General features: G+C 39.2%; 1 protein-coding gene across 1 annotated transcript in view; it reads left to right on the forward strand.

Moving 5' to 3' along the window:
* The first annotated feature begins 19,141 nt into the window (after positions 1-19,141).
* rbpjb (recombination signal binding protein for immunoglobulin kappa J region b) overlaps positions 19,142-27,230 on the forward strand; it is a 54,166-nt gene continuing 46,077 nt past the window's right edge. The window contains exon 1 of the mRNA XM_036597783.1: positions 19,142-19,260. Coding sequence (XP_036453676.1) covers positions 19,241-19,260 — 20 coding nt within the window. The 5' untranslated portion in view covers positions 19,142-19,240. The remainder of the gene's footprint in view (positions 19,261-27,230) is intronic.

Below are 27,230 nucleotides of genomic sequence, written 5' to 3' on the forward strand. Positions count from 1 at the left end.
AGATATTTGGTTGAATGTAACTTGAAAAGCATCTAAAGTGGACTATCCAAATAATGTGTTACTCCATATATATCTTGTGACAATTTAACTTCTTGCTGAACAGAGAAAACGTTGAAGGAGAAGGAAGCAGTGAACTGTCAATACTGTTTGCATTGTAAGTAAATGAGCAATGAATCAATATAAGACTGCTGCCCATTATCACAAAGTCTGATCTGCATTATTCCTCAGACTGCAGTGATGAGTAAAAGATGAGCTGTAAATGAATTGTGTGTTAGCAGTGATCGACAGAGAGGGATCAGAAACCCAAACCTCTGCAGGAGGGTCAGACAGAACGGCAGTTTGGCTATTTTGTTTGTTTTGCCCTCCAGACATGGTCGGTGAGGAGATTAAGAGATTTAGCATGGCTCAACCCTCAGCTCATCAACATACTCCAGCAAGTAAACAAATAAACAGTTAATAAACAAGCTTATAACAAAGACCTGGCTGGAAGATCCCCACAGGCTTAAATCGCAATATATAATGTGTTTCTTGATGAAGATGCAGACTGATCCATTGTGAAACGAGGCTATGCTGACTGTGTGTGTTTTTTGTGCACTGTGAGGACAAAAATGCTCTGATGATGTTGAAAAACCTAAAAAAAAAGTTTGCTATCAGAAAAAAAGTCTTGGCAAGATATAAAGCTTTTTACCAAAGCTATGTTCATTTTTTTACTAGGTTTTCTCCCTAATTTAATCAGGACCAATTCCACTCACTAGGTGTCCCCCTAGCAAGACCCTACTATCTAAAAAGACAGATTTGTGTTCAGATACACTGCAAGATTTTGATTATTTTTATAGTTCACAGTAGGTCATACTGCGTCCTAAACCACATCGAGCAGTCTGGGGGGTCTTAATCGAGTTCTGGATGCAGTTTGAGTGGCTTGAGAGAAGTTTTGGTGATGTATTTATGGAAACTACTCAGGCTGTTTGGGTGCCTATTAAATTCTAGTATTTGTTAGAAACATTAGCGTCTCAAGTTGTAAGCTAGAGAAGCAAAATAATTTGGACTCTAAACATGTCTTGCCTCATTGACTGCATCTGGGGTAAGTGGAAAATTGGGTAAATTAGATTTTTCAGCAAAATATTCCTTGAAAGCTAAAACGTGCTTCCTCTGAGACACGTGAGGAGGAGAATGCTAACTGCCAATTAGCTAAAAGGCACCCTTGCTAGCTAGAATCATGCTGAGTGATGAGGGACAGGCAGAACCATCTTACATCTTACCCACCCAGAAAGAGTGAGGCCAGATATGCTGTCTTGGACACCCGTCCATGGATGGCTGTAGCATCACCAGAGATCAAATCACCTAGCAACACTTGGACAGGTTTCATTTCTTAAACCTGAAAGCTGATATATTTCTTTTTGGTTATTGAAATGAATGTTAGAGTTAGAGTAGAAAATTATGACATATAGGTACTAATATACAACTCCATTTCCAAAAATGTTGGGATGCTGTGCAGAATGTAAATAAAAATAGGATGCAAATTTTATTGTTTTTTTGAAAAATATATGCTCATTTTATTTATCAATTTACATAGAGGTACCCCATTTAATAGCACCGGATGCCCTTTGTGAACACTCCATGAGGCATCGACCAACAAAAACCAACAAAATAACTTCTTTTTTTTCTTGTCCATTTATCCTTCTCTATGTTGGAGATTTTGGAGTGTTTTGGATATATAACACATATGGAAACATACAATACATTATTACATATATAGTTACATGTATGTAATACACATGCAACATATTCATTACATATAAGTACTTGCCTAAATAATACACTGGGAACATATTTGTAAATATAAGTAGTTACATATGAAGGGTTTTGTTCCCAAATGCATTGGAGCACTATCATGTATTTTGTTTTTTTCATGATTCAGATATGTTGTTGGGAGTGGGCTTTACACATACAAGAAATATCAGTGTTGTATTATAATTGATACCACTTTTATTACAGAAATTAAAATTAGTTTATAAAAAGGACAATTCACCTAAACTGTTATTTTTTTCAACCTCTTTATTGTTATGCAAAATTGTTATGCACAGCCTTTTGGAATTAAACTCTTCATATATGTAAGATCTCAGGTACTGACAAGATATAAAAACAAAAAGTAAGTGTGTAGTGCTGAGACAAACCATCCCATAAACACAGGCAGCTCATCCTTCTCGTTTCTACAGCGTCTCTGAGTTCATTTAGACGCATTAGGGACGTTTCCTCTGGCTGAGAGGAGAGTGTCATTCAGGACAGAGGAGTCTTTTTAACCAGCAGCGTGCTGCACATAGACACCCAAACACTGTCATCAATCAATACTGATTAAAAAGGAAGGAGGATAACAGATGATGCCCTTTCTACACACGCACACACATACACACAAAACCACTCTTTACCCTCGGCTCCCCTCCCCGCCCACACACACGCCCTGCCACGCGAAAAGGCTTTTGTATGTGTGTGTGTCGTTGGTGGGGAGGGGGTCATGGGGGGTGGGGATTGTGGCGGTGGGGAGGGGGATTTCAGGGAAGTGGAAGTCCACAACGCCAAGCTCAAATGCAGAGGCAGTGTGTGTGTGTGTGTGTGTGTGTGTGTGTGCGTGTGTGTGTGTGTGTGTGTGTGCATGTGTGTGTGTGTGTGTGTGTGTGTCTGTGTGTGTGTTTTATGCATTTTCAGGACAAAAGTGTCCTGACTGTGGAAAAAAAACAACAGAAAAATTGAGTTAACCTACAAAACATAAGCAACATGCTTCATTTTTTTAAACTGAAAGGACAGAATCACACCTGCTTGTTCACTGAAGTTATTGTTAGTGTTAGAATTAGGAAATTCTTTTAAAAACATAAATACTTACATATGGGGCACATATGTGCATGTATATTAATGTATTTATATTGTTACTGTTCCAAAAAAAGAAAAAACACACAAAACCCCAAGTACCTCCAAATGGGAACTTAGCAGGAGAAGAAACTTTCTTTACTTGTAATGTTTAAATGTAAGATTTCTTTTCAAGCAATTTTGGACCATTTTTATTGGTCTATTCGTCATGAAAGTTTGATACAATGTAAAGGACACTCTGCTCAAATGATGCAGTAAAAATGGAGATATATGCTTTTTTTGGACAGTGACTAAATGTATCTGTATATGTATATGTGTATGTATATGTATATGTATGTGTATATGTGTATTGTTTCTGACAGACCAAAACATCGTGTCTCCAAAATATGATATATCTGAGATACAAAGTTTAGTTCTGACAGTGACAATATATATATTTATTATTTATAATGAATACATATATTGTGTATATGTATATGATCACTGTTCAAAAAAATCCCAAGTATCTCCATTTTTTCAATTTCTATGTTTCTGCTTCATCTGAGCAGAGCTGCTGTTCTTTACATTGTGTGAAAATTTCATGGCCAATGGATTAGTACAGATGTTCCAAAATTGCTTGGAATAAAATCTCTTTAAATTAACTTACATTAAAGGAACATTTTTTTGTGTTGTCCTGTAAATCTACCATTTTTAAATACTACAATGATATGCATCTGTACATATTTACAGTACTGTGTAAAAGTCAGTCATGAAAATTGTTTAAAACTCTTTATCTTGGCTTTAAGTGTTTTTTTCTTGCTAGTAAAACACTATAAACATTCAAATAAACACAAATAAACATATACAGTACATACAGTAACATATAACAAGAATGTTTTGTTGTCTTAGTCAAAGGAATGCAGTCAAAAGAACACACATTTGGTTCCTGACTTCTCACTGCACTACAGCCACTGCATGGATTTGTTCAGTTCCAGCACACCTGAATGAACACTTGAATTTAATGAAGGACTAATTAGCTGAAGCAGGTGTTGGATGGTAAGTGTAAATACTAGACTTCTTTAAGAAGAGGTTTGGGAATGACAAACATAAAATCACAATGTATTGTTTACTTGGTTGTTTGTATTTATTCTAAAGTAGTGTCTGTTTGAATAAAGAGATGTTTACTGCCCTGAATGTCTCAGAAGACTTTTGCACAGTACTGTCTATGTGACCTCATGTCCCGACACTGTTTAAAAACAAACCTGCAAGCGTGTGTGTGTGTATGTGTGTGTGTGTGTGTGTGTGTGTGTGTGTGCAGCTAAAGGGGGCTGGAAAGCTCTTTTGTAATGTATATCAACTTGTGCCATGCAATCACCTGACATTGTTCTCCAAGACCCGCCATCTTTCTCTCTCTCTCTCTCTCTCTCTCTCTCTCTCTCTCTCTCACTTATTCTCCCCCCTCTATCCCGCTTCCTTATAGCAAGTTGTCTGCACTGTGTGTGTGTGTGTGTGTGAGACAGGCTGGGTGTGTGTTGGAGTAGTGGGAGGGGGATGGAGTTAACGGAGGGGTATAGGAGGGGCAACGCTGACCTCAGCGAGCAGCGGTGACCTAAGCAGATGGCGGGGCAGGCGCTCCACTCAGCCAGAATTAATAACGTGTGCCATGTCACATTGTCTGAGACGAGCCTGACGAATAATAATAAAAAAAAAAAACGCTCTCTCCTCATCTCGTGCTGTGCTTTCTGTATGCACTCCCTCCACCCCCCCATCCCTCCATCCCCCATCATGCTGCTCTTTCTCTCTCTGTCTGTTGCTCTGTGCAGTTCAGACTAGCCTTGGTCTTGCTCAGGCAGGGGTTTGGCAATATCATTGCCAAAAAACCTCTTAAACAGTAACTTAGGAGTCGGGAAACAAGCTCTTAATTTAACATTGATTAATGTCAGTTTAACGCCAGTGAGGCCTTTTCTCTCAGTGGAACAGCCTGTTTCTTTATCAGGAAAATAATTGTCACTGTTGTGGGAACAGTAACTTTACAGGAGGCAAAAAAACTGTCAAAATTTTGCATCTGTTAAAGGATCACTTTTGCAAAAAATCAAATGTATACAATATTCCATTTACCCTGGATGTAGTCGATAAACTGGGGCATGTTTGGTGTCCAAATTTTGCTTCTTTAGTTTATCGCTGGAGTATAATGTTGCTAACAAAAAACAGAAGTCAATAGTCACCCAAATAGCCCAGTTTCTGTAAAAATCCAGCTTCTCTCAACTCACTCAAAATGCACCCCGGTCTTCATTGAAGACTTTTTTTCATTAAAGTTGTGGCACAGCATTTTTTGTCCATAGTGGCTGACCCCAGCGTTCAGCTACACCCTGAAGTTTTATTCATGTGTGACCTTAATGAAGATCTGTATGCAGTTTGAGGGGATTGAGAGAATTGTTTTTGGATGTATTTACAGAAAAGATTTGGGTGACTACTGACTTCTCGAGTTTGTTAGCAATGTTAGTCTTGTAGCTCCAGTGCTAAACTAAAGAAGCAAAACCTGGACTCCAAACATGTCTTGGCTGATCGATTACATCTGAGGTGTAAATTTGATTTTTCTCTGAACCGTTAAAACTTTAAAAACCACTGTGCTTTTAAAAACTGCTATAAGTTTATTCCTACAATGTTCTCACACTGTAAAGGACAGTTGGATTTACAAATGTAATGATGGAGTTCTGAGGTTTTATTTGAAGTAATTCTGCTGGTCCATTCATCATGAAATGTTTTCAAATGGTTTAAATATATAAAGAACTTTCACTTAGTTGCAAAGTTTTGTCTTATGATAGTGACAATATGCAGTGCATTGTCCATGTGTTAATCACTCAGTTGAGTACTTCAGCTAAGTCACTGCACAGAGGAGTGTACAGTTGTATGCAAAGGTTTGGGTGTCTCTAGTCAGTGAAAATAAGTTAACACATTCTTTACAGAGTATACAACTCTGCACATTTTAATGCACATTTATTGTTTATATGATGAATTTAACAAATTGGAAAAAAGATAAACATAAAATGTGGACTGTGCCAAAAACTTTTGGCACATATATTTTACATTTCCTTTTTCCAAGATGTTAAACTAAATATAGAGATGGTAAGAATAGAAATTGTCACAAAAATTGTCAGAAAAATGTCATTTTTAAGTGTGTTCTCTGTAAAGGATGTGTTAACTTATTTTTTTCAACAATACATGTAATTTGACTGGGGGCGTTCAAACTTTTGGATATAACACTGTAAAACACTGTAGTACACTGTAAAAAATGGCTCGTCAGTTCAACCTAAAATATTACTTCATGTGGTAACAATCAATTAAACTAATTTTATTCAACTTAAAAAATTACACTGAGTGAAAGAATCATTCATTCAAAGTATTTATTTAGGCTGAATAAAACTAGTTAATTTACTTGTTATCACAAGAAGTAACAAGAAGAAGTGTAGGCCTAGTGCAGCTCGATTCAGTAGAGAAGATCCCAACGCAAGCACACACACACACACATTTCTCATTCCCCTCTTCTCCCCCTCACCCTGCGATGTGTCAGGATGTTTCCGGGGCCTCTTTTGGATCAGCAGGGCAGCTGCCAAAACCCCCCCTCCGGAGCAGGTCACAGCCCAGACCTCCAGTCCCCTCATAATCACCACCACCACTCACCTAGTCCAACAGCAAGGTCACACCCTCCACACTGTCACACCGCAGTGTGTGTTCATGGCTGTGTAAAGAGAGAAAGAGGAGTCAGACGTGTCTCTGTTCTGAAGGGAGCAAAGAGGAGAAGAAGAGGGTTTAGGTGTGTGCGTGTGCATGTGTGAGAATGATCTGGGTCAAGGTTTTTACGCATCCCCTTGGTTGAGGTTTCGTCCTCCGTGCTCCCACATGAAGAAATTCTGCTGCAGTCGACAATTTCACGCCGCCCCTGCAAGAGTCACTCCAGAACAATAGACAAAGAGGGGATATACCACCAGATACCACCAGAAACACGCAAAAACAAATGTAGAACATTCCTAAGAAATCACACAATAAAGTCAAAGCATAGTAATATTAAAAGAATCGATGTTAGTTCACCATTATACAATCGCATGCAAATGTTTGGGCGCCCTGGTCAAATTACATTTTGTTGATTTTCTGTGTGAAAATAAGTGAACACGTACTCTGTAGAGAACAAACTTCTGCACAATTTAATGCACAATTATTGTTTATTTGCTGAATTTAACATATTGAAAACAAATAGAACATAAAATGTGGCCTGTGCAACAGTAATGTTTAATTTTTTCCCCAATATATTAAATTTACGAAATATATAGAATTAGTGCACTAAAATTTGCCATATTGAAATATGTTCTCTGTAGAAGATGTGTTAGCTTATCTTCACTTAGAAAGTCAACACAACATGACCAGGGGTGTTCAAACCTTTGCATATGACTGTACTTACAATACCACTCAAAAGCGTCCTAGCCCTTCAGTGGTAGAATGAACTTCCCCCTGAACTCGACACTGCATAGTCACACTTTCCGGCATGGTCTGAAGACTCACCTCTTCAGACAATCCCTAGGTTAACACCTTTCTGCACTCAGTTGCACTTCATCTTTGAATTGCTGTGTCATTTCTCTTCTATCTTTTCCACTTTTACTCAGTTCATTTACTTAAAACAGAGCAAGATGAACTTAATCCATTCTCTTCACACATTGTATCACCTTGGTTTCTACTGTTTGCACATTTTGTAAGTCACTCTGGATATGAACATCTGCTAAATGAGTAAGTGTAAACATTTGGCATCACACTTCAGTTATATAGCTCATATATAACTCATTTCTTGAAGATACAAGGACAAAATTATTTTATTATGGAGCTTTACAAATTTACTGGTTTCAATTATGTAGGAAATATATGTAGGAAACTTTAGATGCAGTTTAGATGTATGTAGTGATGAACAGATGATTCTATAATGATTGAGAAAGCTGTAAAACATCCTAAATGCATCATATTTAAAAGTGGTGATAAAATCTCAAACTGACAAATTAGCAAGGAATTACTGTAAATAGATAATTATTAAGTGCCCTCAAGTTGATTCTGACTTCTAGCAACCATATGGATAATGTTTCTTCTGTTAGTGCCTAACAGTGTATTATTCATCATTATCATATATCATCACACAATCAGTCAATAAAGTCAAAGTGAGAAAATATCATAAGAAATCATCTTTTGAAATCTCTTTTGAAGTTTCTTTCATTTCATTGTAGAATTAGTGTGATGGGTCATGATAGTTCTGCTGGCAAGGAACTGCTGAGCAATCAGACAATAAAGTCAAAGCAAGGTAATAATGTCAAAGTGTAAAATTCAGCTGTTCATCCCAAAGTGCTGTTTAAGCCTTTGTTGTTATGTCAAACCACCTTTTTTATACATTAGAGATTAAATTAAACAGTCAATAGTGTTACAAACTGTTTCAAAGGGGGCTTTTCCATTGACGGAAAAGTCAGTTGGCTTTACGGCCCAGAATAAAAAATCGGATGGTGCATATTTTTAATGATGGCTCGTAAAACTTCAGTCTCGTCCCCTCCGCATAGTCTGTAATTATGCTGTCAGCGTGGTGTCAAAGTCAGTGCGTGTGCTGCACAGCATGGTGCGACACTTAAATAGACCCCACTTCCAATTCCCCACACGCTCAAAAGCACAGTAAATGGCAGGGAGTGGAGCGTGGTGCAATGCTCAAGTACGTCCTGCTGAAATTTGCAGAGGAGGGATGTGACAGAGGTAAATACTGAAAAAAGAACACCAAGTGCAACGCAGGACAGCACGATTCATGAGCTCAAGCTGTTTGAATAAGATGTGGTAGGCAGCCATGTCTTTCACTGATACTCCCCTATCCTTATTGCTGTGCTTGCAGTGTTTCACTAGTAAGCAGCAGTGACTGGCATAGTGGTGAGCTATTCCTTATTTCTGAAAGAGGAATCAGATTACTCATCCTTTGAGGAAAACTGCTCAGTTTATACAACACATTGTACTGCATTGGCCTGTTCCCTTGCACTGTATGTGGAATATTGTTGCATTCCAACTGCATACTAGACATTAAGGCATTCTCCCTTTTTGAGGTATGTAGTACTTTCAAGTGCCAAAACACACTTACATACATACTCACTCAACTTTAAAGGAAGCTTGGTGATATGGGGTCATTTATGGGGCAATGCCCTGCCAACCAGTCAGCATGCCCCACTAAACCCATTAGTTTATATATTGTTGCTGTCGGAACAAGAATTTGTATGTCCAAAATGATAACTTCAAAGAAAAAAAAGAAATTAATTGCAAAAGTAATTTTGACCTTTTCTATTGGTCCATTCTTCATGAGCTTTTAACACAATCTGAAATGTAACTGGTGTTTTCAAATTATGCAAACAAGTAGAAAACATCAAAAATGGGTGGTAAGGTTTTTGTGCAATAGCAACGAAATGACTTTATAGGGACAAGCAGCAAAAAACACTCAAAGTGAAACTGCACTGTGTGCACGCAATCCGGAGCCAGTTTAAGAGGCAACAGTGATTAACACAGGAGGCTTTGCATGCATCACTTTGAACTGGCTGCATTGTAGGGATGCGCTGCATGTTGTGGGAAGATAAAAACACAAACAGATTCCCTTAATGAGTCCGACTTGTTAATGTGGCTTTACTGTTGATTCTCTCCTGAATGCGTGGATCCTTTGGACAGATCTACCATAGATTTTTTTGCCCTGTAATCTCTATAGCTGTGGTTTTCTGATGGCCCACTTTTTATTTAGTTCTGGCCACAGGCATGTGTTTGAACATGGTACTGATGGACACTATTGTCTCACAATGCAATGCAAAGAGGAAAGAGAGGACTCACAGGTTTTTGAAAACTTGGAGTCTAACATCATAGCTAGCTAGCTCACTTAGAACATCAAGCTAGAACATACATGTAAGCTTAGCAAAAAAAGGCACTCCTCTGTGGAAGATAGTTGCATGTTGGCACAGCACTTCCCAATAGTAAAAAACATGAATATTTTCTGTACTAACCTACCAAAATCTTACATTGTTAAGATCAGTATACAGTACATTATAGTATTAGTGTTTAGCATATGAATGGGACATAAAGTGTATAAAGTATGTTTTGGTCACCTGTACTGTGTGGTCCAGTAAACACTAGTCCAGGAGGAACAACGTTTCATTCCATCGTGTATTTGTATATTGGATGGGATGATTGGAAGTTCTTCTCGACTCTTGACACTTTATGATATATATCTCATCGCTTCACAAAGAGTCCAGTTTTCTTGGAAACAATCTGGCATTTTTTGGGTTTGGTCTACTGCTCGCTTTTTTTTAGCTTATACTTTTTAGAAGCAGTTTCTTTTTCTCAACCTCAACCTCGAGAAAGACATGGACTGACCACAATACTGCCTGAAATCTTGAAATGTGAATGCTGATGTTCCAACCGCATCCCGATGACAAACAAAATTACGCTCATGGAGGTTTGAGAAATAAACCAGTGATTGGAAACATTTAGCGAGATTGAGATTCATGAATGCAAATGCATATGGAAGATAATGTTAAGAAAGATGAGCTTCAACGTACAAGATACCGCATGTGATTTGATTCAGTTCCCACGATACTTTTTTGGGCCAAAAGTCCACATGTTTGCTGGAAACATAAGAAGTGACCAAGAAGAAATGCACTGACCACAAAATGTTGTGGTTTGCTAGTGTGTGTGTGTGTTTTTCCTTCTACATCACAGTTAAATTTGTCATTGATGGCCCTGAATTGATCACTTTCAGATCCACTTTGGCACCAAATGCTGAGACACTTTAGGCTCAAAAGGTGAAGCAAAATGCCCAGTAAGACAGAGAAGAATGGACGATAGTCTTTTATATCTGCACATGAATCCCCTTGAACGCTTGGTTTTGTTTTTAGTCTGTAGCTCATCATCTCCAGGCATGAAATCTTCAGAAATTACTGGACTTCCCCACCACAGATACTGAAAATGTGTTAAAGTCCCAGTGGCAGTAATCATGGGACATGGACTGTGTTGTCTTGTATGCCATGGGCTAACCATTTGTACATTAGTGGACTTGGTGAATGGCCTGAAACCATTTCTGTTCTTGTACTTTTGGATTTAAGTGCAGCATTTGACACTGTAAGCCACAATGTGTTCAAAACTAGAACGAGAACTAGAGTGGTTTCTTTGAAACAGCTTGAATAAGTTGGCAGATAATGTTTTGTCAGTATTGGTAGCAAAGCCTAAAAACAAAAAAAAAGGATAAAGACACACACACACACACACGGGTTCACGTTTGGTCCGCTTCAGTTTTCTTTATATATGTTTCCAATTGGCTAAAATGCTGTGAAGCTGAAAACAAAGTCACACTTCCTGTGCTAATGTTTTACATATATTCCACTTAGGTGACAAAATAGCTGTAAATGCGTTAAAACACGGTTTACTCAGCACTGTAAATCTGCTGAATAGAGATGTACTTAAAGTCACTTCCATTTACTTCAAGAGAAACTTTCTTGACCTTTAAATGACACATCAGCAGCATCATCAAGACAGCTTCCTTTCATCTCGAGACTGTTGCATGAGTTAGATTTAACACGCCAAGGTGCTAGGCTGACTCGTGATTTTGCTTCTTCTTTTTTTGCTTTTTCTTTTTTATACACGAAATACATGCCTTGCCTTAAAGGTTAACTAACTAGAAACCCAGAACTATACTATAGTTTTGCCTTTATAACTGAAATTAAAATTAGAATAATTTGAAATGTTAACTTGTGCTCCATGCAGTGGAAAGAACGAGTCACAATGACAAGAGATAGGCATTTACATCTTTAGTTGAAATCACGATAAATGACAAATGTATCTGATCCCTGACCACAGGACTGTTATTCTCTATGTTTCCTCCGTGTCCTAGAAAAAAAAATCACATAAGCTGGTGCAGCAACTAACTCTCATTAGTACCAGTCTGCTCACCTAGCGCAACTGACCATGTTGGCAGATCAGTTTTATAAATCAGCAACAACCATAGAGTTTTTTGTTTATTTTACGTAGCAGGGCTGTCACTAAGTGACAAATTACTGCTACACATCTAAATGAAGCAACTAGTTGTTAAGCCACATCACAGATGGACGGAAGTGTAAGTCTGACAGGCCAGTCCCAGTGAAAGAGAGGGTAGCAAGAACAGGAAGCAGAGGGGCCACATCCGCTGACAATGACTAAGTCTTTACTTAAAGCCACAATATGGCAGATTTTTTTTTGGTTAAAATTGTAAGAAGTAGCATTACTGAGTCAGGAGAAAAAAACATGCTAAAACATGGTGTGCGTGCACTGCTGCTAGTCACCCTGTAAAGCCTGAAATCATCATTTAAAAGTCAGAGGTGTCGGGTTGGATTTCGTGGGAGATTTTTGGACATCATAACATGTAAAGATCATACGTCTTTACACATTAATATCACAGTAAAAAAGAAGGTCTGGCCTGATGTTTAGGTCTCAAAAGCAAAATTAATATTATAGTGTTGTACTAGTAGGAACTAGATAATTCACCTACAGCCTCAGAAGACACGTAGTTTATCAAGTTTTGCCTGAGTTCTCTCTGAATATACTTTCAACGCACTGCAGTCATCAGATTTATCCACCTGGGGAAGGGGTCTGAAGCACAACCAATGTTCTTCCACATTTTCTGTGCAATTACACATTTCCACCAGAGAGGTCTCCAAATCTTGTAACCATAGTGTACCTTTAACATTCTGAATGTGTTCCCTGCCAGGAGGACTGTAACCGTGCAAGAAACAAGTGTTGGATGCAAATGCTCGAAGAGTTTATTGTGCACAAAACAGGCACAAAACTCCTAGAAAACCTGAAAAAACCATGTAGTGAGAGGTGGAGCACATATAACGTAAATGTAAATATAATGCAAAACATTGCAATAATCACCATGGGTCCCTATTTAATTTCTCAATGCAATCCATATGTTAATTATATATTTAACACACCTATGTAGTAAATTAAAAAGTCAGAGTCACCGTCATGTATACAATGTTATTGTTTTTTATGTGTACATTTGTGTACATTTCTTATTGACTATTTACATTACTTGATGAATGGACCAATAGAAATGGTCCACAATTATGTAGAATAAAATCTTGTTATAGTACCACATTAAAAGTTAAAACTTCTCCACAGCAAGCATAAAATGCAATTTCTGCCTGTTTTGGAATTCCCTGATTTGAACTATGCATTTTTTCCATATGGAACATATTTCAATTGAAATGTGTAAGATTTCAAAGGCAAACAAGCAGATTGATATTTTTATTGTTGTTTTTATTCTGTTTACATTTTTGTGGGTTTTTTTTATATGAAGAAACCTACAGGTGTGCGGTCTGTTTCATCTCAGCATGGCTATCTGTCTGGAGCAGTGTGAAGTGCTTTTACAGCCAGGAGTTCTCACCCTTCCCCTTTTCTCCCCTCGTTGCTCTCTAGCAGCTCGTTACAGAGTCATAATATTTCACACACAGAGAGCCAACAGTGTCCTAGTTAATCTGATAGCAGAGTCGATTTCCATTCCACTGGTGGAATGTCCACTAGGAAGCCTGCAAAAAGAGAGTACAAAAGTTTTTTCTTCTCCTGTAAAGTTAGCTTTTCTGATGTATATTATTTTGCCACAAAAGCAACAATCTGTAAGATTATGGCTTCAAACTGTGTATTTATATAGATTTGTACTGAATGTATGAGGCTTTTCTGATTTCAAAATTAACTATAACATTGGACAGTAATTAGCTATATTTGTGGATACAGTGAATTTTTCCCCTCAGCAGTACTTACAAGTCTTACATATCTGTCCTTTGCCACATTATTTTTGGGGAACTCGTGTTTGGCCCCTCAGCTGAAGCACTGCTTTTTGCATCAGTGTGAAGGCGCCCAGGGCTAGAGTTGAACTCTCCGAGGTGCTGTACTCCAGAGAGAGGGAGAGAAGCCCAGACCACACTCATATTTTTGTTCAACTGTTTTCCACATAGAACGCTGGAGACTGGTGTTTCCAAAAGAAACTGCTATGATTAAAACCTTTCTGCATGAGCTGGGTTTGATCCGTTCTAAGTAGGACAAAAAACCAACTACTTCAGACTTTCTGAAAAAAAATGCTGATCATTTTCTCTTGATTCTCTGGTTTTTAGGTATTACACTTTGGGATACATGGGCATATTTCGTACAAGTTTTGTCATTATATGATGTGTTAACTGCAAAAAACTGACCTTACAACTGGCATACAGCAGAACCTAATTAAGCCTTCTTTTATATACTGCTTTAGAGGACTTACAGATGGTGGCAGATCAAATCAATTCAGAAACACTACATATATATGTGTATATAAAGCACAGAAAACATGATTCAAATGTGTTAAATATATTTTACCAACCATAATTTTGTCTTTCAGCTTACTGGCTTTTGGCATAACTATATTGGTGTAACATATGTTATTCATGTAGAATACTTGAACACCTTTCAGTCAAGTAAACAATGATTTACTGCAGAGAAACTTATCAACTTGGGTTTTTTCACAATGATGGTGATAGTAACCAGAGGTTTTCACGTCTACAATGCACATATAGCCATTTTATTTACTTTCCAAACCAGGCATTATTTTTATGCAAAAAACTTTAAGTAAGGTACCTTTTAGAGTTTTAAACACCACAACTGTGAACAATTCTGACTTGGGAAGTTTCTCAAGAATGGCACAAGTTTGATGGAACTCCCCTTTAAGCTATAAACAAGACATTAACAAGACAAGACAAACAGAGGGTCAAAACATAACAACACTAATAATTGGGGTATTCCTGATCATGTGTGTATTGGCTACAAGTGTAATGATGGATTTTCACTTAATTAATTCTAAAAGCAAAAACCGAAATTTTAGTTGTGGGGACTTACTCTCTTAAAAAAAGGTGCCACAAAGGGATCTTTCAGCAAGACCATAGACAAATCACTTTCACTTCCCTAAAGAACCATGTTTGAAAAAAAAGATTTGTTAGTGTGAAGAATCTTTGAAAAGCTTAAAGAACCTTTTACATACAATATTAAGGTTCTATACCAATTTAAGGGTTGTTCCTAGAATGTTTACATTATGTGGAGGTTTATATTTGCTTATTACTGTCCTTAAACTACAAAAAGGTCCTTCACACATCTTATTTGCAAAAATGGTTCTCTAAAGAACAATCCATCCACTGAAAGGTTAGGGAACCAAAAGTGGTCCTTTTATGGCATTATGCATATAACCTTTTCTGGAACCTTTATTTTTAAGAGTGTAGTGAAGTTTAGCCTTTTTCAAAACTGATTGTGCTCCCTTAGGACCACACATCCTCTACATTAGTCAAAATGTCTGGCCCCTGTTCCTCTGGGCTTCCCCCTAAAGCACACACACATACTCAGACTCACGGAAAGCCGCCTCTAGCTCTCCTGACCCAATCCCTCCAAAATGTCAGTGGCATCTTGTGATGCCTGGAGGCACTAATTCTCATAAAGAAAAACATTGTCTGATCTTTGGGTCCTCTTGCTCTAGGCATAAAATATGTCTGTTCACATTTATTGGTTGTTTTGAGGTCTTTTGTAGTGATTGTTGTGAGATTGGACAAGCTTTACAGAATACTACAAAATAGTCTCATTCACTCTAAAGAAACTCAGTTTTTGTGATAATACTTAAGTTTATAGTGTGCCATTAATTTATTTCTCATATGTTTGAAGCGCCACAGTGTTAAAACAGATGAGCTGTAGTTTTTTTTTTAATCAAACAATCAAGCTAACATTAGCATGGAGGCAAATTCTTATTATTCTTATTAGTCTTATTATAGTTTCGATTAGCTCCAACACCAGCTCAATATTGTAGCAAATCCACTTGGGTCATCATTTGTATTGTTTCTTAAAAGTTTGCTAAAAGATCTTATGTACAAGAAGACGAGTCCTTCTCAGTATCTCCAGTTGCACCGACTAGCTCCAGTGTTAGCTTTAGCATAAGCTCATCCTAAGGGGTAGCTTCTCTTACTCAAACCTTCTCATTATCAAACATGAAAACCTGCTGTTTAATGCTAAGTTGCTAACATATTTCCCAGGTGTGATTAATGTAAACATGGTTTCCAGACTTTTTTTTTGCTTTATATTGACCTACATTGACTTTTTTTTAATTCTCAAACATGTGCAGTACTGTGCAGAAGTCTTAGCACCTTGTTTCAAACCACTGATCTTAACAATAAATGTGTTTTTCTTGGAAATACACCACATATCATTAGAACAGATGTGAGGGTTTGGAAATGGTGAAACAAACATATACATAAAAATAATTTTTTGCATTAATATTATTTGTATCGATCCTAATGTTAGTGTTTAATAAACATTTATTATCCAGATAAATATTTTTTCCTAGGTGCCCAACACTTGTGTAGCACTTTACATCTGGACAAAAAATTTGTAAAAGTTTTCTTTTGTGATAAGTTTGTTAGTAAAAGTGCTACAGATACTACAAGAAGGCCTGAGCAGGACGTTTGACAGACATAGCAACAGTAACCAAGGGAGGCAAGACTTGTTAGAATTTTGCAAAGAGTCAGTTGATCTATCAAGGCTTTGCTTTGGTTGTGTTTCATCTCGAAAATTCATTTAAAACCCCTTCAGCACTGCACAGGAAATGTTCAACTGCTCCGAGGTGGGTTTTTCTTGCTGTATTTATTATTTCAACACCCTCAGAGAGGGTCAGACACTCAGTGCAGATAAAAAATCCATACTTATGGAAGATTTATTTAATCTCCCAACACAATACTATAACTTTAAACCTCCTCAGTGTGCTAATGAGAAGTTCCTTCCTCATTAAGGGAATACTGCTTCAGTGCGACTTTCTGTGTTACTCTCTTTGGGACAGCTCTGTTTTCCTTCTTTTTTCTTTTTCACTTCTCCACGTTTCTCCATTTTCATCGACTATCCAGAGGCCTGTTTCCATTACGATAAATATGTAATAAAGGAAGTGAACAGCCTTATTAAAAAGCCATGACAGGCAGCCAGCGTATCATAAGCTGCAAGCTACTAGCTTACCGCCCGCATTGGTGGGTCGGAGTGACAAAATCACATCTGGTTGGCACACAGCATCAGATCTGGTAAACTGAGCCCAATCTTTCTCTTGGCCAAATACACAGGCAGTCAACGGCAGTGGATTTACAGGCGGCACACTCGTGGTTTAGTCATGATTGCTTGAATTGGCGCCGCACGCTACCTTTATTGAGCTCCTGGGATGGGTCTCCTCCATTAAAAATAATCGTTTTATACCTGAGAGAGGGACAAGAGAGCAAAAAAAGAGCGAGAGAGAGAAAAAGCCAGGTAAAAGTCAGTCACAGGGAATGAAAGAGGGATAATACATAGCACCAAAGGAAACAGCAGGAGCACGCATTCTGAAATACTTCACATTTGAGCAAAACACATAAAAAGTCTACAGCTTATGGCATTAACCTTGATGGTTGTTACTGAGGTGGCTGTTTGGCTAAATCTCCAACACTTTCCAATATACTTGCAGGCATGTTGAATACCCCATGGTGCGTGCAGGAAGATGAGGGGAGTTAAGGAGGAACTGGGGAGGAAACTTTAAATCATGTCTGCGAGTTTCCATAAAAATTGTTATTAGTTTTACAACAATCTGAGGTCAAAGATTAAATACAACAGTCAAACTTCGGAACTCAGACCCATTTCAAAATGGTACATACTTTGCGTATGCTGTGGTCGAGCTTCTTTTTTGGGGCGGGGGGCTATAGCATACGTACTTGCGTACTCTTTTACTAGTTTCATCTGTAAAAGATTTGGGAAATTTTATGCTTCCTATAAAACTGCAAGTAACTGGAGGTCTTCCTCAGATCGTTAAAAAAGGAGCGGAAAAAATGGTTTCGAGGGGCTGAGGTTATTCTATTCTTCATCTTCCAGACTTTGAGGTCACCGACCCTCTGTCCAGCTCCAGGCCTCTTCGCCCTCCATCACACTCTGCCATTCCCTGTAGCACTCACTTTCACTCTGTCATCCCACCCCATTTCTCTCTCACCTCCGTCCCTCCCTCCCTTGCTCCCTCCCTCGCTCTGGCAGACTTATAGAGCAGTAATAAAAAATGAATAATGCAGCTCCAGATTGGAGACATGAGGATTTATGCCTGATGCGCCTGGTTCCGTCACATCTGCACCGGAGTGCTGTGAGTGTCAGGAGCAGGACTGTAGAAAATCTACAGAGTCAGGTTGCCAGTTCATCTTCCAAACTGTATCACACAGCTGAGTGATGAATACCAAACGAACACTATAGACTTGGAGAAAGATTATGAAATGTGATAAAGGGATTTTTTATTTGGCTTTACCCGTACACAAAAGATCTATCGTAATACTATACGAAACAGTGAGATATCTATGCTGATGTACAATAGACAATACAGTAATTTTCTCCTCAGTATATTTCTGTGGTACTGCCATATAATCTTAAAATCTACAGTACTTGTCTATATCCTGAAGTAACGTACAGTAATTGTCTGAATGTACTATAAAACAGTAGATATTCCTGAAATATCAGTATAGCTCTTATTTCATTAAGATTAACAATACCTTTATGAAATAGAGCTATGGTAATAGTTCAGGATCCCAAAAACTGTGGACTGGATCAGTTATCAGTTTGGGATGGTTTTGAGACGTTTCAGAATCTTATATCTTTCAATAGCAGGTAAATGCTGAAATTGTGTTGTATCTGAGGTTAGGAGCTGCTGAAAACTGCTTCAGTCTTGCACACTACTTCAGTCTTGAAGTCTACTTCAGTCTTGTCTACTTCAATCTAGCACAAAAATATCCTTACACAATAATGTATCCAATGAAACTCTGGGCTATTTCGGTGTTCCTCTAGCTATTTGGCGAGGTTTCGTGCCAGAAACACGAACTCTGTGTGGGAACAGCTTTACTGCCTCAGCGCCGTGTAACAGAAGCATGCGGTGCACTCGATGCCGCTCTCGCGATGTTTGGCGCCCAACTCCACTCTGTTCTATGGTGAGAGTTTTCCGACTCTCGCGAGACGTGAGAAGTTTCCCACGCCTGTTGTTGTGGCGTCTGCCCTTTTCTATCACTCTCCCTGCTTCCCCCGCCTCCTCCTCCACCTCCTCCGCCTCCACCACTACCGCCACTACCACTACCACCACCACCTCCCCCCACCACGCCCCCCCCCTCCCCTCCATCCACCCCTCTCTTTCCTCCGTCCTCGTCACCCACCCGCCCCCTTTCTCTCCTTCTCCCTCGCCCCTTCATCTCCAGTCTGCTTCTGTTGTCTCGGCGGTGAGCTGGTCTGGGAGAGAGGATCTCGCGAGTGTTGGAGTTTTGGTGAGAGTTTGTGGAAGATGGCGCCTGTTGTGACAGGGTAAGTCTGAGATTCAGCACAGCCGCTGTTCGCCGCGCTCACTCACTTTAGAAGTGGGCTGCTTTCAGCTCCGCTCATGTCTCGCAGTCCAGCTTTCCACCGTGGTCGTTTTACTGTACTGTTGCTTGGCTTGTTTGACGGCGCTGTGTGGATGTTTCAGTGCGTGTGTTTGTGTGTGTTTTTCCCATTTGAGGAGCTGCTCCTCTCTAGTGACTGTTGCCACCCTGCGCTCTGTTGTTGTGTGGTTTTTGCACTGAACCCATCGCTGTAGGCTACGCCTGTGTGGGAGCTGAGGGCTATCCAGCTAACACTTAGCTAGCTTCAAAACACAACGGTTTGGACGAGGCTGAAGTTGCCTTCCTATTCCCCAGCTTCTTTTTTCGATTTTTTTTTTGGTTCCACCTTAAATCGTGCAGCACTTACATTGTGGCGCTGTACGGGCGCCAGAATGTGGCTGCTGAGCGACTTAAGGTGGAACGGAAAATTCGAAAAAGAAGCTAACTTCAGCATCAGGCTGTTTTTCTCCCTGACCAGTACAACAATAACAAAATCTTAAAAACTAATCGCTGAAAACATGTCGCCAGCACAGCGGTGTGGTGTAATTTTTTTTTTTTTGATAAACCCAGGTTACACATGCTGGGACCGTTGCTAACCTAACATTACTGAAATGAAATTTGTAGCTGTACAGTGGCTTTTGTTTGGGAGAGCCTAGCCTCCTCTGGGTATTACTGGAGTTGTTGCTCCGCTTCGGACGGCTGTCTGTCTGTTTTTCGGTCTATGTCTGGCTCCAGTGGGTTCCTTAGACCGTTAAATGTCTGAGGACTCTCATACAGACGTGAGAAGAAACCCTCTTTGTCGCGTGTCTACATGTGCGTGCGCTCCTGGGTTGAGTGTTGTTTACCAAGTTAGCCCTGCTGGCTTCCCCCGTCGCCCTCGCCACTGCAGACCGATGATTATTTAATGGCGAGTGCATGTGAGGACATTAAAGCTCTGCTACTCCCCCAACTAAAGCTCGGACTCTGTGGAACTGAAAAACGCCCTGAGTCTGAGATTTGCTTTGAACGCTGTTTCAGAGGCGGGAGTGTGGCTTTTTCTTCGCCTCGTTAGCGATAGCGCAATGTTACCACTTCTCCTAGACAAAGCTGAACAAAATGTGTTGTGTTTTGCAAGCGCCCTGTGGTCGGCGGGTACCGGATTACAGGAGAGCCAACAGAGGACAGACAGCTGTCTAATGGACACTACAGACACAGCCAGCCCTTCAAGGAGCAATTTCCAGTTCCTTTTTACATGTTTTTATTCGGTCTCCTGTCACTGACCATTAGCTTACAAAGGTTGTTAATGGAACTGATTTTTATAGATAACCATGAACACAGCTGTAGTAATTATAGTGAATATATGGCTATGAATTTTGAAATATTTTTCTTCTGTGCAGTCTCCTTCCCTTAAAGCTCTAGGATATATGTGTATTTGTAGGAGAAAGAATATGTATTTTGCGTAAAAGTCTCATTTTATTCTGTGCTACCGTAATCCTGTAGGCTGCTCAGTAGGTGACAGACAGTGGATTTGTGTGTAAAGAAGGGTAGAGGGGGCTGGCAGGCTGTGTTCATTTGGGGGTTTTCCAGCAGACCTGAGCTGCCTCTGTTTCGTCATTAGAGAAGCCAACAACTGGCTGAATGGCCACCTGTCCGTCTGATTTCGTCGACCGGAGCAGACCTCCTCTAACTGGAAGGAGGGGAGACGGGGTCTGGTCATGATTTTTTTTTTTGGCCGAGGGAAAGAAAAAAGAAAGGCATAAATGCAATTAAAGTGCCATAAGGAGACTTCATTAGCATGAAAGATGGTATTGCTGTGTCAACTGCCGAAGATTTGAGTGAAGGCTGCCCTGCTGCCCCGCTGCCCCTTTGCAGTTGAGCTTGTGGTCTTGAGTGGGGGTCAGTAGTTCCCCCAACTGTTTTACTGGTCGAGAATGCCCATGGGAGAAGGGGTGACTCCGGCTTGCTTTTTTTCTTTTTCTTTCTTTTTAAATCTACAACGGACTGGCTTGCTTATGGGGCATATCAATATATCAGTTATCTTTATGCATCAGTGCATTTACAAGTTAACTCACAAGCAATGGAAAAACGTTCTCCCTTTTTAAGCAAGAAACGTTAAATGTATGTATTATGTGCATTTTTATGAAGTGTCATGCTAAAGCTGCTCTCTGACCTTTTTCCTGTTGGTGTGTTTGTAGGTTTTGGGTAATGGGTAAAGCAGTACAGTTGATAGCTCTACCATGTGTCATACAGAATGGTGCAGAAGTCAGAGACCACCCTTCATTTATTTAATTTCTAGTCAAAATGGCCTTTGATTAACAACTAAGTATAGTATTTTCAGTATTTAGTGAGTGTGTCCATCCTTTGCTTATAGTACAGGTTTCATTCTTTTCAGGAGACTTGCTTTTGTTTTTTTTAAAAAAAAAAAAAAGCTGCAGTATTTTTCCATGCCTTCAATGTTGAGTCTTATTAGTTGGTTTTGTATTCTGCTTCTCACAATTCAAGTAATCCCAAAAACATTCAGTAATATCGAGGTCTGGACAGCAGCAGCAGCTTGATTTGCAGAGTTTCTTCTCTTTTATCCATTTTCTTTTCTCAGCAATGGCTTATTTATAGCTACACATCTTTTCAAACTCGTAGTGTAGAGTTGTCTTCTCACAGTAGAAGGATGGACAGAAACACCTGTGGATTTTTTCAGATCTGAAGTAAGAGTGGAGCTGGGTTTTCTCCTCTCTCTCAAAGATAAAGGCTTTAAGTACTGTTTATGTGATGGTGACAGTTTTGGTGGTCTACCAGGTCTTGCATGGTTGTAAGAACTTCCATTTTTTTTCCTCTGTCTTTTGATAATTCTTTTAAGTTCAGTGTTGGAAACTCCTGTTTTCCACTTATTTTCCTTTGACATCCCCTTCTTTATACAAGTAGATTAGCATATCCTCCTTAATGTGTCCCCTCAGAAATATCTTCTGAAAAAAAGAATAATTTGTATTTAATTGACTGCGGTTTAAATAAATGAATGGTGGTCTCTTTTGGTACACCTTTGTACAGTACTATATATCCAGTTGTATCTTGGAAAATATAAAAAAGATCTCAGAAATTACATAGTTGTCAGAATTTCATGAATAATCTTTGTGCACAATTTCACTATGAGAATCTGTAACTTTAAACAGGTTTTCATTCTATAGCAGAATTATTTTTTTCTAGTTATGATAACATCAGTCAGTAAAATAAGAACAAATCTGCTTGCTTTTTGTAAGAATGTACACAAAAACAGCTTCTAGTTCATACTGTAAAACAGATTTAATCATTGCTAATGTTATGAGTTGCGTAGGGTAACTGAACCTTATTGAAGAGTTTCCACACATCTCTGAAATACACCACTGAATGTTTTCTTTTTCTGCTGAAAGAAGAAACCAAAGATGAGCTTTAATCCTTCCAAGTTATTGTGTATTTTACTGCAAAAGATGTAGCCTGATTTGGAAAACCATCTGTGTCTGGGCAGTAATCTCTGAATCATCTGAAATGATGAGCGCATTAATCACCTGTTTCAACACGATATGCCCCTGGGGAATGAGATTTGAGTTATCGTATCATAGCTGTTTTCTTTTTCATTTTTGTTTTCTTCTTCTGTCGGAGTGTGTGCTGTTCCCTGGAAAGAAACACATCACACTCAGCTCCTTCAGTCTTGTAGAAAGGCACTATTAAAGCTGCCAGTAAGGGACGGTGAGGTGTGTGTGTTTATGGCAGAGGCCTGCCCCTGCAAAAAAGCAGTGAACTGCGTTAAAAGAGAAACATTCCCATGGGGCCTCTAGCCTTCCCTAATGCCTATTATCAAGGTGAAGGTCTGAGAGACTGAAAGCGAGAGAGAAAAGGAGACTGAGGAGAAAAGAGAGGAGAACAGATGTGGAATCGGCGAGCAGACCAAAGAGAGAAGGAGATGGTGTAGAGTTTAAAGGCTGGTGTGTGTGCCCATCTGACCCCTACCCTGCCCTTCCCCCTTCCTGCAGCTACCTGAGCAAAGGTTGGCTGTTAAAGGCTACTGGTTTGGCACTTCATTGACAAATTGGTGTCTCACCTCAACACCTCTCTTTGAGCAGTGGCAAAGGGGTTGATGAAGTGACAAAGTAAGAACGAAAAAAAGGAAGCTAGCCGCCTACTGTAACAAAGCTGCGAGTTGCATCAGCTGTGTCTTGTTTCGACTATAAGAGATCACTGTCAGATCAAAACCTTGCATCTCCATTTTTTTCCTCTTCTGGTTTATATTTTCTTTACATTTCAAAACACCAGCTGTCCTGTACATTGTTTGAATTTGTTTCATAATGAATGGACCATGATCTGAAATGAGAGAATGAAGTGGAAATGGTAAATCAATATCGAAGAGTACTGTTGTTGGGCCAATATTAGTAGAAAATGCAGGATTGGAAAAAAAACGAATCTAATCCAATCCTGCAAGAGATCTAGTTTGAAATAGCACACACACGAATTGAATGTGATGTGATGTTAGCTGAGTATTTCTTCCTGTGGAGCAGTAGAGTGTTTGAGTAGATTAAAAATAGCTCTTTTTAAAGCTCAATAATTTTAAAGAAATAAATAACACACTGATATTATTTGCCAATACTCAAGGTTTCAGTATGAAAGTGCTGTTGTGTCTCAGATTAACACTTTACAGTGTATTTCCTTCTCCTGAAATGCGATGATGGAGATTCAAGGTTTAGGCCCAATGTATTTGAAGGGAAAACCAATTGAATTCCCCTTTCAGGCCATGCTTGTGCCTGTTAGGTCTTTTTTGTAACTGTTGCCAAACACCCAAGAAACTTCACTGGATGAAATGGCAAATTTCTTCATGATTTAGCTTGGCTTGGCCTTAGCTTGGCACTCAGCATAAAGTTTGGTCCCTTGCCACATGCAAGTTGTATTTGTCAGCTGAAGTATGTGTGCACATACTTTGAGCAGGAACAGTAGTAGGCTTAGTGGTGGTACAAGAGGATGTCTGTCAGTTAGACTTTAGATGTGAACATGTTTTAGACTACTGGAAAGGCCTGCTCCTATTTGATTGATTGGTTGCTTGACTTATTGATGTTTGACTAACCTCCATCTGAAAGTGACCCGTTTCTTTGCCAAATGTGGGGTTTGAGTTCCTCACGCCAAGAAAGCGAGACACATTATTTACTTATGTGAGCTTGGTATGTTTTGAATGGTCTTAGCTTTATCTTGGGGGATCAGATTGTCATTATCACTTGGAGCCAAAAACGGAATTAAGATGAGGGGGAAAAAGGGCTGGTGCAGTTTTATGAAATGTTGGGGCGACTGGACAGAAATCCCAATTCCTCCATTGTGTTTGCCTTGGCTTGGCTTATGTAGGAGGAAAAAACTGGAGAGAAGAGCACTGTTTGCCGTGCCCTTTTATTTCAGAGTTTCCTCATTCTCGCACCAGTCTGTTGGTTATGATTACAGCACAGTCAAGGGAACTTTTCTTTCTTCAGTGTCAGCAGTTCTAATTTTTTTTTTTATGCTTTTTTACATCCTGGATTTTTCATTCAGAAAACATGAAGTGATTACCCTCATCTGGTCCTTGATTAGTTCCAACTGACTTTTAATTTCTTATTTATTATTATTTCTTTTCTTTTTTTGAGAGGTCAAAAATGTAGGCCTTTGCATAACCCATTTTCTTTATTATTATTTTAATAAGTGGTAAAACGCTTGAATTTATCAATTTTTCAATAAGATAAACTTGAGTGTGTATTAGAGCCTCATAGGACACATCTTCCTCAGTAAAAAAGAAAAAAAACATGACAAGAAACATGCTCGTTCTGTAATTCTCTGGGACAGGAAAACGGCCCCTCGTTGATGAATTGTTTGTTTTGGCTGGAGACGAGGGCCTTGGTGTTGTGGAGTGACTATGACTGACAGCATGTGCTCAGGGGGGTGGAGAATTTAACTGTTTTTTTTTTCCATAGCTGTTTATGCGAATTCACATAGTAAATGAAAGCAGTGACACAGTTTCTTCAGTTCGAGCTGTTTTTGTATGCATATGCGTAGGATAGAGAAAAGCCATACTGTCTTGTAAGGCCTTTATTACAACAACCAAACAAAACAACCAAATCCAGCTGCTTGTTTAAATTTAAACACAGTAATACTTGTTTTGTACAATTTGTACATGTTGTAGGTTAACATAAGAGCACCTCTATCAAAATGAATTCCTCTTTGTTTGACTCCATTTCATTACTCACGCTGCTCCTTTGCTTTAGATTACATCAAGCTTCTTTTCCTGTAACAAATGTACTGTTGCTGGTAATTACAGATTTGCGTCTAAGGAACGTGGCCAGACAGAGAAAGCTGTCATTTCTTCGAAGTAAGGAAGAATGCTAAGTTGCATAGTGCTATCCTGCGTAGTGCTATCCTTTTTGGAGGAAGCAAGCTATTTACATGTTGGTCATTTTACCCCTTTTTGATGAGACAAGTGTCTGAAGCTTTGATTGCTTGACTGTCCCATTTTTTTAATGCAAAAATAACCAGACCATTAACCATAACAGTTCAGCTGAAAACAGATACGAGAAATTAAAGTTCTCTAAACAGCTCGTTCATGTTTCATCTCCTGCTATCATAAGGGAAATTTAGTCTCCTTTTAGTTCCACATAAATGTCTTGATTTACCTCAGAATTGAGTGGAGTGAAATCTGTTTTCACCAGCATCTTTATGCAGCAGTACTCAAAAGTGTTTTACTGACAGAATGAGCATTCCAACTTTTTTTTTTGGAACCACTGCATTAGACATTACCCTCAGAGAAGCAAAGCTACCAATAGAGTGGAAAAAACTGGCTCTGCAAAGTGAAGTTGACAAAATTCTGACAAAACAGGTATTGAGAAATACATGTTTAGCCATTTTTGAGGAAAGCTGCTATTTAATAAGATGTGAGCTTATTTTTTTTTTTTACATTTTTAGTATGGATGCACGATATGGATAGGGGTGGAAATCTCTAGGCACCTCACGATTCGATTTGATTACAATTCAGAAGGCTGTGATGCGAAGTGAACTAGAAGACTTTCATTCACTGCTCTTGTTTGGAGCACATGAGACACTGGCTGCGACTCATCCGTGATAAAATGCGCTGTAACGGTGAAATAAGATCCAGTTACAGCTGTCCTATCGTTTTTTTTTTTGATTTTGTAACTTTGGTTTTGGTCTCATTGTAGAGAGTGAGGATCGCTGTGTCAGTAAAATATCTTCGAGACAGGATGCTGTATCTCGGCTCCAAAGTGTGCAACATGGCGCAAAAGCCCTGGTTCTGAGAGCTAGCGTGCAGACTGCAGGTCACATAGCAACGCAGTCTTGCCGAGCTAGTAGCTAACAAAAAGGCAAAGAGAGAGATTTAAGACGAACATTTGGAGACAAATGGACTTATTCGCATTTATAAGCAGCGCAGTTGGTTTCCTGGAACGTTAAACCTGCAACAAGAGACTGTCAAACACTAAAAAGTTGTGAAGATGAAGTCGCTTCTCATTCGAATTTTCCCGTTCCACCTTAAATGGTGCCACATTTACATTCTGGCGCCTCAGTCAGAATTGAAGGTGGAACAGGAAAATTCGAAAAAAGAAGCTGGCGAATAAGAAGCTACTTCAACCTTGTAAAACAGTCGAACGTTGCGAGACATTTTACTAGAAACTTCTACTTTTGAAGAACAGTTTTCTGGTGGAGATGGGAGAAAAGCAGCTATAGCTAAAGCTTAAAGCAGAGCGAAGTAAGTCCGCGTTTTCGTTTATATTTTTTAGCCTATTCTAGGACATCAGCACATACTGAGACACTGGACATAAAATGTTGTGGCTCCCAAGGTGGGTTGATTTTTGTTGAAAGGACAAAATGGCTTTTCTTAACATTTGAGTTGTCGATTCCTGTCTAACCTGGCTTTTAATGCAGAGGGAGCCGGTTGGATTTCTCGCTCAT

This window comes from Colossoma macropomum, unplaced genomic scaffold (assembly GCF_904425465.1).
Source record: "Colossoma macropomum unplaced genomic scaffold, Colossoma_macropomum, whole genome shotgun sequence".
NCBI classification, from domain to species: Eukaryota; Metazoa; Chordata; class Actinopteri; order Characiformes; family Serrasalmidae; genus Colossoma; species Colossoma macropomum.